The sequence below is a fragment of the Emydura macquarii genome, unplaced genomic scaffold (genome assembly GCF_026122565.2).
Source record: "Emydura macquarii macquarii isolate MOO-44397 ecotype Brisbane River unplaced genomic scaffold, CSIRO-AGI_Emac_v2 contig_2897, whole genome shotgun sequence".
NCBI lineage: Eukaryota > Metazoa > Chordata > Testudines > Chelidae > Emydura > Emydura macquarii.
The window spans coordinates 29,884,117-29,896,852 of NW_027133034.1; the positions used below are offsets into that span (position 1 = coordinate 29,884,117).

The following is a 12,736-nucleotide window of genomic DNA, read 5'->3' on the forward strand; positions in this document are numbered from 1 at the left end:
ACCAAAGTTTTAAATTCTCTCAGGACAAAATTTTTCAGTCTCTCTCTTTAATAGTCTGCATTACAAAACTTGAAGCAAATTTTGTTATAATTTGATATGCTGAATATGAAATCATCATGAAGATTATCAGATTACAAAATTAAAAGAAAAAAATTGCATCTGATTAATGAATTCTATTGAATTCCCAGGCAACATCTTAAAAGAAATGAAAATAGGAGAAAATAAAATAAAGTAAAAAATTAAGACAAAGTTTCAAAGAAATACATTCTTCCATACTAGCATAGAATGTAATCCCTTAATAATCAATAGACTATCATTCTTAACAATAATACCAAGATATAAACAGCCAATACGCTAGTGGTATGGAAACACCCAAGGCACAAGCATTGACAAATATAAAAGTAAATTCAGAATGGTAGTTTTCCTGGTTGGTGGAAATTCAGTTACAAATCCTGCCCCTCCCTCTGTAGCCCAGACCCATCCTGCAGCCAAACCAGAGTGGTTCTAATGCATGTGGTGAAAGGAAGGGAGCAGAACAAAGCAGGAGAAAGTGAGCAGAGACAGATGGATATACAGATACACTTGCTATTGATTCCCATGAAAGGGGATACACAAGTGATAAAGTGCAGGCAGAGCTGAGTCTGTAGAAGTGGCAAATACCATGAAAACCCTCTGCCTTAGAGACCTTCAAAGTACACAAGAGCTGAATTACTAAGGTAAATATGGACAAGAAATTTTTTTTATCAATACATTAAAACTCTTCAGACATTATAAACAAGCAAAAAAGGACAAAAGTCCATTTTTCCCTTTCAAGGACACCTTTAAAAGATAATAAATGAAAAAAAAATATTTAGATGTAAAAGTATGGTACTACTCTGAATAGCGACTGCATTATCATTGTGGAGTTCCATGTTTACTGTATTTCAATTACTTCTAATAAATTAATAATTGCAAAGTTTGCAAGGGGAAAAAAGAAGGGTATGTTGCTTTATTTTCCCAACTATGAACCATGTAAACTCAACCTGGCTTTGAGAGTCAATAGGGTTTTTTCTATGTTGGGCATCATTTCCAGTAATGAAGGTTCAGCAGCCCACATTATGTTCTCAGGTACACACAAGGGCAGAATTTGGCCAGCAGATCTGATACTGATGACAATGTACGACCCAGAATATACTCAACTTGATTATCAGAGCCTAAAATGAGTTTACAGGGCTCATAGTTGGTTATAAACTCTTCTTTTTGCTTACTAACTGATTAAATTTGATATCAAATTCAATGAGACAATAAATGTGTGATCAAAATCTGCATTTTTTTTTAAAGTTGGCTTCCGGAGTCAAATTGAATTTAGTGATTTTGCAATTAAGCAACCGAATAGTCAAGGTATTTCTAAGGATTAACAAACAATTTACAATTCAGCTGTTAATTGTGAGATCATATTGTATTTCACAAACAATAGATTAGAACTGAATAAAATAATATGAATGGAACCAAATGAATTACAATTGCTCAAAATAAAACAGACCTGAACAAAAACAAAAACAATTTTTCTATAAACTTTGATCAGACTTCTAACTTTTTCCAGATTTTCTGGAGATTCCCAGATTTACTTGTTTTTTGGAAAGCTCTCAGATTGCTAAAGGGGAATGCTCAGTAGTAGGTATTTGTAATGTGACTACCATTACTGTAGCATCTAGGTGCCAACCTCACATTTCCCAGCTTGTTATAGCAGAGAAATCTATGAATCAGGGCATATGTTTAACTTTCTAATAGGGAGACAGCCAAACCAATTCCCTGAAGTCTGCTTGTTTTCCCTGCTGGTGCTACACATCTCTCCCTGTATATCTACTGTCTACACAGCCACAGCTATTTTGCAAGGAGAGCTTTGTGTAGCTCCAACAATGCAACAGCAGCAACAGAATTGATAGGGACCATGACTCAGAAAAGAGTGACACACACTTAAGGGTAGGTTTACACTGAAAAAAAACGAACAAAAAACACAGTCTCCGAGCCAACTGACTCAGGCTATATTTTATGTAAATGCTTAAACTACAAAGAATTACTTTTGAATTTCCTTTACATATTGATAACCCAATCTAAGACACCTATTGTACATTTGGTGCATTGTGAAAAAATATGATACAACATTGCTTCCAGTGGGTGAATTAATGACATGATAACACAAACATGTCCATGCCCAATTTGTTGGTGTCTTGACCTGGAGAGTGTGGCCTCAACTCTGGGGACCGCCTACACACCAGTGAACAGTGCCACGGTAATGAGGACTGTTGAGCAGATCTGTCCCTCGATAAGCTGCCCCGAGACGTCAGTGCCGGATCTCGGTGTGGCACTCTGCTGTCCCTCAGCATCTGTGGTACCAGCAAAGCCAAGAGGTCCTTCATAGCTTGGAAGGCCTCTGGAATCGACGACACCACTAAACGATGAGGGCCTCTACCGCTACCCAGAATCGGTGAGGGCCCAGCGCCGGGGTCAACGCTTGCTGAGGCGAAAGACCCTTCTGAGGCAGAGAGGGTTGGCAGCCCGGCATGGGTCTGACCAGGTCCCCCTTAGCCTTCTCTGCAGGAAAGCGTTCCCGTTCTGAGCAAATCTTCTTGGACCTCTTCTTCGGAACCGGGGCAGGAGATCGGTGCCTGGCAGCTGAAGTGGGTGCCGAAGAAGCACTGCATGCCGAGCCCATCATGCTCGGTGCCAAGTCCGATCTGCCAGGCTCCGAGGCTGGTCTAAGGGCCGACTCCATCGAGATGGCCTGGAGACTAACACTGCGGTCTTTCTTGGTCCGCGGGCGAAAACTTTTACAGATTTTACACCTGTCACTGACGTGGGCTTCCCCAAACACTTTAGACAACTCTGATGAGGGTCACTCCTCAGTACCATCACTGGCGGCAAGAAGGAAATGAGACGAAGGGTGAGCCAGCGGCGCCTATATGCAGGCACATGTGCGCGCCGCTGCAGGGAGCGCTAGAGCCAGCTTGTATGGATACCATGAAGAGAAAAAGTTTTCCGGCACTGGTGCATATGCAAGCACACACACCTAAGTTGGGAATGGACATGAGCAGGCACTCGAAGAACACAGAAAGAATAAAAACAACAAGAGACCTGTAGCACCTTAAAGACTAACAAATTTCTGCGGGCATAAGCTTTCATGGGCTGCAACCCACTTCATCAGATGCGTGAAGTGGAAATCACAGATAGGAGGTATATGTATACATCCAAGGGTAAGAAACAACAATGGGGAGGGCAAGTGCTAACAAAGTCAATTCAATTCCTATTCACAACTGTTGATCAGAAGGTGAGAATGTGTGAACAGTGATAATTACTTCTTGTAATGAACCTTTCCAAGTCCCTATTCAGAGCCAGTCTGATTGTGTCAAGTTTGCATATGAGTTCCAGCTCTGCAGTTTCTCACTGAAATCTGATTTTGAAGTTTTTTTGTTGAAGTATGGCAACTTTCAAGTCAGCAACAGAATCCTGGGAGATTGAAGTGCTCTTCTACTTCAACCATACACCAAGAACAGGTAACCCGGGAACCTATCCCTGCAACAAACCCCGTTGCCAGCTCTGCCCGCACATTGACTCTAGTGACACCATCACAGGTCCTAACCACATCAGCCACACTATCAGGAGCTCATTCACTTGCACATCTACTAAAATAATATATGCCATCATGTGCCAGCAATGCCCCTCTGCCATGTACATTTGCCAAACCGGACTATCACTATGCAAAAGAATAAATGGACACAAATCAGACATAAAAAATGGTAACATCCATAAATCAGTAGGAGAGCAGTGTAATTCAAGTGTAAGTGAATTATAATGCATTGTAATGTAATGCAATGAAATGCACTGTAATGTAATGAATTGTAACGCAGTGTAATTCAAGAATGGCTGGCTGCAGCATTTATATAGTATAGCTGGGAGTGACTTACATACCGGAGGCTGTGTGCGAGCACACTAAGAGTAGTAGCTACATCAGCAAAGCAGTGTAAAGGCACCCCAGGTAAGGCTGTTGATGTGACATCAGTCTAGATCAGTGTTTCTCAGGGCTGGTTCACACTGGGGACTTAGTTCGATTTAAAGTCCCTTAATTCAAATTAATTACTCCCGCGTTCACACTGGCACCACTGTTAATTCGAATTAACGTGCCTGTAAAATTGAATTAATAAGACCACCTCTGCAAGTGGCGTAGTTCCTAATTCGAATTAGTGTCAGTGTGAACATAATGTCAACCTTTATGATGTCAGGGACTGGCTTACTAACCAGCTTACTGCCTTCCTAAATTGTGTCAGGGAGATCTCAGGGACCAGCAGCAGTCCATGGACCAGTCACTGGGAAATACTGGTCTAGATTGTACCCTGGATATGTCACAATTAGGAACATATAAGCGAGATAGCTTATATGGGTCTCGATTAATACAAAATTAAAGGAGTGTAATATAATTAATGTCAATCAACACAGGTTTATGGCAAAGAGATGAGATTACAAGTAGCAGTATTGATGCAATAGAATTCTTATGGCATTTTACTTGGTACTGCATGACATTTTGATTAAAAACTAGGATACAAAATTAACATGGAACACATTAAATAGATTAAAAACTGGCTTACAGATCTCAAAATGTAATTGTAAATGGGGAAACATCAAATGAATGTGTTTCTAGCAGAGTCTTGCAGGAAATGATTCTTGGCCCTACACTATTTAACATTTTTATCAATGACCTGGAAGAAAACAAAATCATCACTGATAAAGTTTGCAGATGATGCAAAAATTGGGAGAGTGTAAATAATGAAGAGGACTGGCCACTATTCAGCACTATCTGGATTGCTTGATAACTGGACACAAACAAATAATATGCATTTTAATATGGCTAAGTGCAAATATATACATCTAGGAACAGAATGTAGGTCATACTTACAGAATGGGGGACTCTATCCTGGTAAGCAGTGACTCTGAAAAAGATTTGGGAAGATCCCAATGTGAGGCTGTGGCCAAAAGAGTTAATGCAATCATCGGATGCATAAACAGAGGAGTAGGAGGAGAGAAGTTATTTTACCTCTGTATTTGGCACTGGTGCAACCACTGCTGAGATAATACATTCAGTCCTGGTGTCCACAACTCAGGAAGGATGTTGATAAATTGGATTGGGTTCAAAGAAGAGCCAAAAGAATGATTAAAGGATTAGACAGTGTGCCTTAGAAGTGATAGATTCAAGGAGCTTTGTCAAAAAGAAGATTAAGGGGAGTACCCAGTTTAACAAAGAGACGGTTAAGGGTGACTTGATCACAATCTATAAATACCCACAAGAAGAACAAATATTTAATAGTGGGCACTCCAATCTGGCAAAGATAATTATGGCTGGAAGCTGAAGCTAGACAAATTCAGACGGGAAATTAGGCATACTTTTTAAAAATACACTGAAGGTATTAACCATTGGAATAATTTACCAAAGGTTGTGGATTCTCCATCCCAGGCAATTGTCAAATCAATGAGATTTTTTTATTTTTTTTTAAAGTTTAAAAGAAATTATTTTGGGAAGTTCCATGGCCTGGTTTTATACAGGAGATCACACTAGATGATCACAATATTTCCTTCTGCCTTTAGAATCTATGAACCCTATCCACAAAATCATGAACAATCTATGTATATTTCTGAACGATTTTGTTGTGTTAAGGTAGAATCAAGAAAATTGATTGGATAGGATTGGAAGAAAGCTAGAAACATCAGTCTAGTCCTCAGCACTGAAGAAAAACTAAGTATTATCTAGAGCTTTCCTGACGTGTTTGTTAAACCTGCTCTTAAAAACCTCCAGTGACAGAAATTCCACCACCTCCCCAGGTAATTTGTCCCAATGCTTAACTACCCTTACAGTTGGAAAGCTTTTCCTAGGGTATGTCCATACTGACAGCGGCAAAGTCACTGCCATCAGATCGACCTATCTGGATCAATTGAGCGGTCAGTGAAGACCTGCTCAATCGATCCAGAAGTCGACATTTATAAACCACCCCCTCAAGTGGCGTAGCACTGCGTCGACAGGAATGTGGTTCCCATCAGCGCAGTGCAGTGAAGATGCCGTGCAGAAGGGAAGCACAGCAGTCGACAGGAGTTATGCAAGCTACTCTATGTAGCTTGCGTAATTCCGTCAACTGCCGCCAAATCATCAGGTAAGCACAGACCGGGCCTAATGTCTAACCTAAATCTCCCTTGCTGCAATTTAAGAAAAGACGGTTATTTACCTTGGAACTGTTGTTCTTCTAGATGTTTTGCTCATGTCCATTCAATCATAGGTGTGTTCGCGCCCCATGCCCAGTTACTGGAAAATTTTTTCCTTTTACCAGATCCCATAGGGCCAGCTTCGGTGACCCCTGGAGTCCCGCATGCATGGCGCAGTATGAGGCACTGCCGGCACTGTGCCCCCTCGGTTTGTTCTTTCCATCAACTCCGACAACGGGGACGGGTGGCGGGTCATGGAATGGACATGAACAATACATCTCGAAGAACAACAGTACAAGGTAAGTAACCATCTTTTCTTCTTTGAGCGCTTGCTCATGTCCATTCCATTGTAGGTGATTTGCAAGCAGTACCTTGGAGACGAGCTTGGAGTGCATAGGTTGGCTGACTGCAACACCGCACTACCGAATCTGGCGTCATCCCTAGCCTGTAGCACAACGGCATATTGGGATGTAAAAGTATGCACCAACAGCCACATAGCAGCTTTGCATATGTCCTGCATGCACACCCACGCCAAGAATGCTGCAGAAGACGCCTGAGCTCTGATAGAGTGAGCTATGACATTGCCCGGTAGCGGAACCTTTGCCTCCTCATAACAGAAGCATATGCAGGTGGTTATCCAGGAGGAGATTCATTGCGATGAGACAGGTAAGCCCTTCATTCTTTCAGCCACCATGATAAACAGCTGCATGGACTTATGGAACGGCATAATCCTCTTCAAGAAGAAAGCCAGGGCTCTGCATACATCCAGCGTATGCCATCTCCTTTCCTCCTTGGAAGCCTGAGGATTTGGGAAAAACACTAGCAGGAAAATGTCCTGGTTGGTGTGGAATTGTGCAACCACCTTGGGTAGGAAGGCCAGGTTAGGCCTCAGCTGGACTTTATCCTTATAAAAAATCGTAAAGGGCGGCTCCGAGGTGAGAGCTCTGATTTTGGACACCCTCTTGGCCGATGTGATAGCTACTAGGAAGGCCACCTTCCATGACAGTAGCAGAAGTGGGCAAGTTGCCATAGGCTTGAATGGTGCTCCCGTCAGTCTAGAGAGGACCAAATTCACGTCTCGGGGGAGTATTGGATCCCTGACCTGAGGGTAGAGCTTTTCTATGCCCTTCAGAAATCAGGCTGCCGTGGCATGAGAAAAAACTGATCTCCCATCAATCAGGGGATGAAAGGCTGAGATGGCAGCCAGATGCATCTTTAATGAGGCAGTAGCTAGACCCTGAAGCTTGAGGTGCAACAGGTAGTCCAGTACCACCTGGATTGGTGCCAGGTGCGGAGTAATTTGCCGTGCCAGCAAGTGAACCTCTTCTACTTGGCCAAATATGATGACCTCGTGGAGGGCTTCCTGTTACTCATCAGAACGGTTTGCACCTGAAATGAGCAAGCTTGTTCCTTCAAGCTCAGCCATTCAGACTCCACGCTGTCAGGTGGAGGGATTCCAGGTCCGGGTGCAGAAGGCACCCTTGGTCCTGTGAAAGCTCCAGGAGAGGGGCGACCGATAGTTCCAGGAGCATCGTGAACCAGTGTTGCCTGGGCCACACAGGTGCAATAAGGATGAACCTCACCTTGTCTATCTTTAATAGAACCTTGTGTATTAATGGAATGGAAGGGAAGGCATACAGCAGCCACCCAACCATGGAACGAGGAAGGCATCTGATATGGGTCCCTCGTCCCGCCCCTGAAAGGAGCAGAACTGGCTGCACTTCTTGTTGACCTTGGAGTGTAAGAGATCCACTTGGGAAAGCCCCACCTCCGGAAGATCATGTTGGTGACTGACAGATAAAGAAACCACTCATGGGATGGTACAAAGGACCTGCTGAGCCAGTCTGCTGTGGCATTCTTGATACCAGGGAGGTGAGAGGCCACCAGGTGAAAATCATGGCCTATTGCCAGATTCCAGAGACCCACCACCTCCAGACAGATGGCTGAGGAACAAGCCCCGCCCTGTCTGTTGATATAGTACATTGCAGCAGTGTTGTCCATCGGGACCTGAATTACCTTTGCCCTTCAAGAAGGGAAGGAACACCATGCATGCTAACTGGATCGCTCAGAGGTCCCTGAGATTTATGTGGAGCCCCATGTCCTCTTCTGAACAGGTCCCGCGGGCACTGTGACCGAAGCTGATGTGCACCTCCCCACCCCAGGTCTGAAGCATCTAACACTAGAGTCAATAAAGGGCCCCTGTCTGCAAAGGGCATTCCCCTCATCACTGTCCGAGGGTCTAACCACCACTCTAAGGTGGCCAGGACCCATGGGAGCACTGTGAAAATCCTGTCTATGGGGTACCTGCTCGAGGCATAAGCTGAGGCCAGCCATAGCTGAAGCGATCTGAGCTTAAGCTGGGCGTGGCAGAGCACATAGGTGCACATTGTCATATGGCCCAGTAGCTGCAGGTAGACTCGTGCCATTGTAAGGGGGAAGGCCTGGAGGTTTCTGATCAGACCAGACATGGCCTTGAACCAGGCCTGCAGCAGGAACGCTCTGACCTGCATCAAGTCGAGGACTGTCCCGATAAACTCTATCCTTTGTACTGGCACCAGAGTAGACTTCTGCTCATTTACTAGCAGGCCCAGTCTGTGACAGGTGGCTCACACGAGGTCCTGACTGACTTGGGCCTGAGCCCTCGACCTGCCTCTGATTAACCAGTTATCTAGATACAGGTAGATCCGTGCCCCTCGACACCTGAGATACGCAGACACCACTGCCATGCACTTTGTGAACATCCTCGGGGCTAATGATAGGCCAAACGGGAGGGCTGTAAACTGGCAGTGGGGACACCCCACCACAAACCTGAGAAATCTTCTGTGTGCCGGAAAGATCGATATGTGAAAATACGCATCCTTCAAATCGAGGGCAGCATACCAGTCTCCTGGATCCAGAGAAAGGATAGAGGCCAGGGAAACCATGCAGAATTTTTGCTTTCTGATGTACCTGTTTAGGCCCTGCAGGTCCAGGATGGGTCTGAGTCCCCCTTTGGCCTTCGGGATGAGGAAATATTGGGAGTAGAAGCCTCGTCCTCTCATATCCATCAGGACCTCCTCTACAGCTCCCACCATGAGAAGATTGCGCACGTCTTGTAATAGGAGTTGCTCATGAGAGGGGTCCCTGAAGAGGGAAGAGAACAGGAAGGTGCGGGGAGGAGGAGAGGAAAATTCGAGGGTATAGCCCATTCCAATGGTGCCCATGACCCAGCGGTCCAATGTTATATGGGCTCAGACCAGGAGAAAAGGAGAGAGAGAGTTCAGGAAAGGTGGGGATGCAAGATCCTCATGTGCACCAGCAAAATGAGTGCCACTGACCACCTAAGCGTTGGGAGGTAGGCGGTTGCACGGTCAAGAAAGAAGGTGGGCCTCTCTCTGTCCCTCCTCCTGTAGGTCCCAAAGTACTGTGATGGGAATCTGGGTTGCTGCTGTTGCTGGCTCTGCTGGGGCTGAAACTGCCTCCTGGAAGCTTGCGGCGTGTACAAACCCAACAAGCACAAAGTTACCCATGAGTCCTTAAACCCATGGAGCTTCGCATCCATCTGCTCCAAGAAGAGTGCAGCACAATCGAATGGTGGGTCCTGTTTGGACTGCTGCACCTCCTGAGAGAGACCGGATGATTGGAGCCACGAGCAACGGCGCATGGAGATCCCCGAGGCCATTGCCCTTGCAGCCAAGTCGGCCGCGTCTGAAGCAGCTTGTAAGACCGTTCTGGCCGCTGTCCTGCCCTGCTCTAAAACCATGATCCAGAGGTATGGCTCCCCAAACCGTTTGAAGGAATCCCACAAGTTATAATTATACCTCCCTAACAACACCTGTTGGTTGGCAACACGGAACTGGAGACTGGCAGTAGAATAAATTTTCAAGTCCAGTTTCTTGCTGTCCTTGTTTTTGGGGGTTGAGCCAGGTTGTCTCTGCCTGTCCCTTTCATTTGCCACCTCCACCACTAGGGAGTTCAGTGCAGGGTGGGTGAACAAGTATTCAAACCCTTTCACGGGAACATAATACTTTTTCTCCACCCTCTCTGAGGTCAGGGGCAGAGAGGATGGAGTTTGCCAGACACCCTTTGCCAACTTTAGAACCCCTTCAGGCACCAGCAGGGCAACCCAGGATGGCGCCGCCAATGTCACTACATTAAACAAGTCGTCCGTCTGCTCCTAGAGCTCTTCCGCTTCTAGTCCAAGACTGGAAGCCATCCTCTTTAGGAGTGCCTGGCGTGCCCGGAAGTCGTCCTGGGGACCCAATGGGCCTGCCACCAGTGCCTCGTCTGGGGAGGAAGAAGATGACTGACCCGGTCCCTGAGGGGCCAACACTTCTGCTGAGTGCATAGGGTCCGACTCCTCCCCTGACTCAGAGTCATGGGCCTCCGCCGGTGGTGCTAGGCCCCCCCATAGCTTCCCTAATGAGAGAAGGGAGTAGGGTCCCGAGGTCACTGTATCCTCCAGAGGTTTCAATACTGTCACTGGGGAGGCCACTGGCCCTGAAGCCACTCTAGAGAGCCCAGGCAGAGACCCTACCCTTACTCTTCAGATTGAGGAGACTGGGTAGTGGGAGCTGCTAGGTCCTTTCTTCCTCTAGAGTCACCAGAACCTCCTGTCTGAGACCAGCATAGCCTGGAACTTAACCATCTCACAGTATCAAGGGGAGGAGGAGCGGTATCTGCACCTCCTATCCCAGCACTCCCTTGATCGACGTCTTGGGGACAGGGAGTATGATTCTGGTGATCAGCAGTGCTGCTGCCTGGACCAACTTGGAGAGGAGGACAGCCCACAGTAAGAGGAGGAGCAGGAGTGGCATCTGGGCGACTGAGAGCCTCTTGGTACTGAAGTCCATGGTCGGTGGGGAGCTTCCCTGGGTGAACACCGCAATGCCAGCAACCAGGTTCTGTGCCGCCCATGCGTGGGCGAAGTCGTCAGTGCCAGTGACCTACAGTGGTGTCGAGCTCCAGATGGGGAGCATCTGCTCGATACTAAGCGGGAACTGCGTCGACTTGTCGATGCCGCTGCTCTCAGTGCCAGCAATTGTAAGTGACGCTTAGCACTGTCTGGGCTCCTCCGGTGATGGATGAAAATCCATCTTATGGTAGGTACATGTTCTCTATATTTCTCCATTTTGTTTATGAGGTCATGAGACACAGTATCAAAAGCCCTACCCAAGTTAAGATCTATCACATCTACTGCTTCCACCCTATTTACAACACTTGTTACCCTGTCAAAGCAGGATATTGGGTTGGTTTGCCATGATTTGTTCTTGACAAATCCATGTTGACTGTTACTTATCACCTTATTTTCTTCTAAGTCCTTACAAACTGATTGTTTATTTACTCCAGTATCTTTCCAGGTATCAAAGTTAAGTTGATTGATCTGTAATTCCCAGGGTTGCCCTTATTCCCCAAACAGGTCTATATTTGCCCTCTCCCAGGCCTCTGGGATCTCTCCCCCCTTCCATGAGTTCTCAAATATAATGGTTAATGGCTCAGAGATGTCTTCAGCCAGGTCCTTAAGTGCTGTAGGATGCATTTCATCAGGTCCTGCCGACCTGAAGGCATCTAACTTGTTTAAGTAATTCTTAACTTAACATTGATGTATTCTATGTCAGCCTTGCAATCACTGCTAACTTTTTTTAGTGACAACAAGCAAAAATGGCATTTAACACTTCGGCACTTCCTGTTATTGTCTTTCCCTCCACATTAAGTAATGGGCCTACCCTGTCCTTGGTCTTCCTCTTGCTTTGAAAGTATTCATAAAATGTTTTCTTGTTATTCTCTATTGTTATCCTAAGCTACATCAAGAGTGTGTAATTTAGCATCCCCCGGGCTGGAGTCAAGCTTGGGGAAGACAATTTGGAGATGAATGAATGGAGTCATATGGAATTCATAAACAACCTTGGGCAAGAACTTGGAATAAAGCCTGAAAGCAACCCTGTCCTTATGAAACACTGTGTATGGGAGACCCATCAGGAGGCCCTGAATTTCCCTACCTTTCAAGCTGAGGTAATGATTACTAAAAAGCCAGTCTTCAATGTTAGGTAGTATACAGAACAGGCTGCTAAGAGCTTAAAGGAGGGGACCCATCAACACTGTTAATACTATGAGGTCCCAAGGAGGAGGCGGCTCCCAAACTGAGGGAAAAAATACAAGTTAGGTATACGTCAGTCCCAGTGTCCAAGGGTTCAGAATGACATTTGACAGGAAGCTCAAACTGTCTGAATCTGATCTTGTGTACATGGGGTGTATATGCACCAAGTGTGGGATCCATGCAGAGAAATAATTGAAGAATGAGATTTTCTTTGGAAGGGGATTCTATAACAAAGTCCTGATATAGCATCAAGGAGCATTTGAACAAACACCACAAATGTACAGCTTCAGTGATGTATGTATTGGTCATAAATGTAGATGGACCATTTATGACTAAATTTGAGGAAGCTGCCTCCAAGGGCAGCAGGTTCCTGCATCTGGTGACTGCAAGAGATTTTTATGGAAATAGGAAGTGATAATGGGATCTCCCAACTTC

General features: G+C 45.6%; 1 protein-coding gene across 9 annotated transcripts in view; it reads right to left on the reverse strand.

The window, feature by feature from the left end:
- FER (FER tyrosine kinase) overlaps positions 1-12,736 on the reverse strand; it is a 316,011-nt gene that overhangs the window by 197,359 nt on the left and 105,916 nt on the right. The window contains exon 12 of one of the 9 annotated variants that reach the window (XM_067569174.1): positions 4,931-4,964. The exons of the other annotated variants lie outside the window; for them this stretch is intronic. Coding sequence (XP_067425275.1) covers positions 4,944-4,964 — 21 coding nt within the window. The 3' untranslated portion in view covers positions 4,931-4,943. The remainder of the gene's footprint in view (positions 1-4,930; positions 4,965-12,736) is intronic. 9 annotated transcript variants of the gene reach the window in all.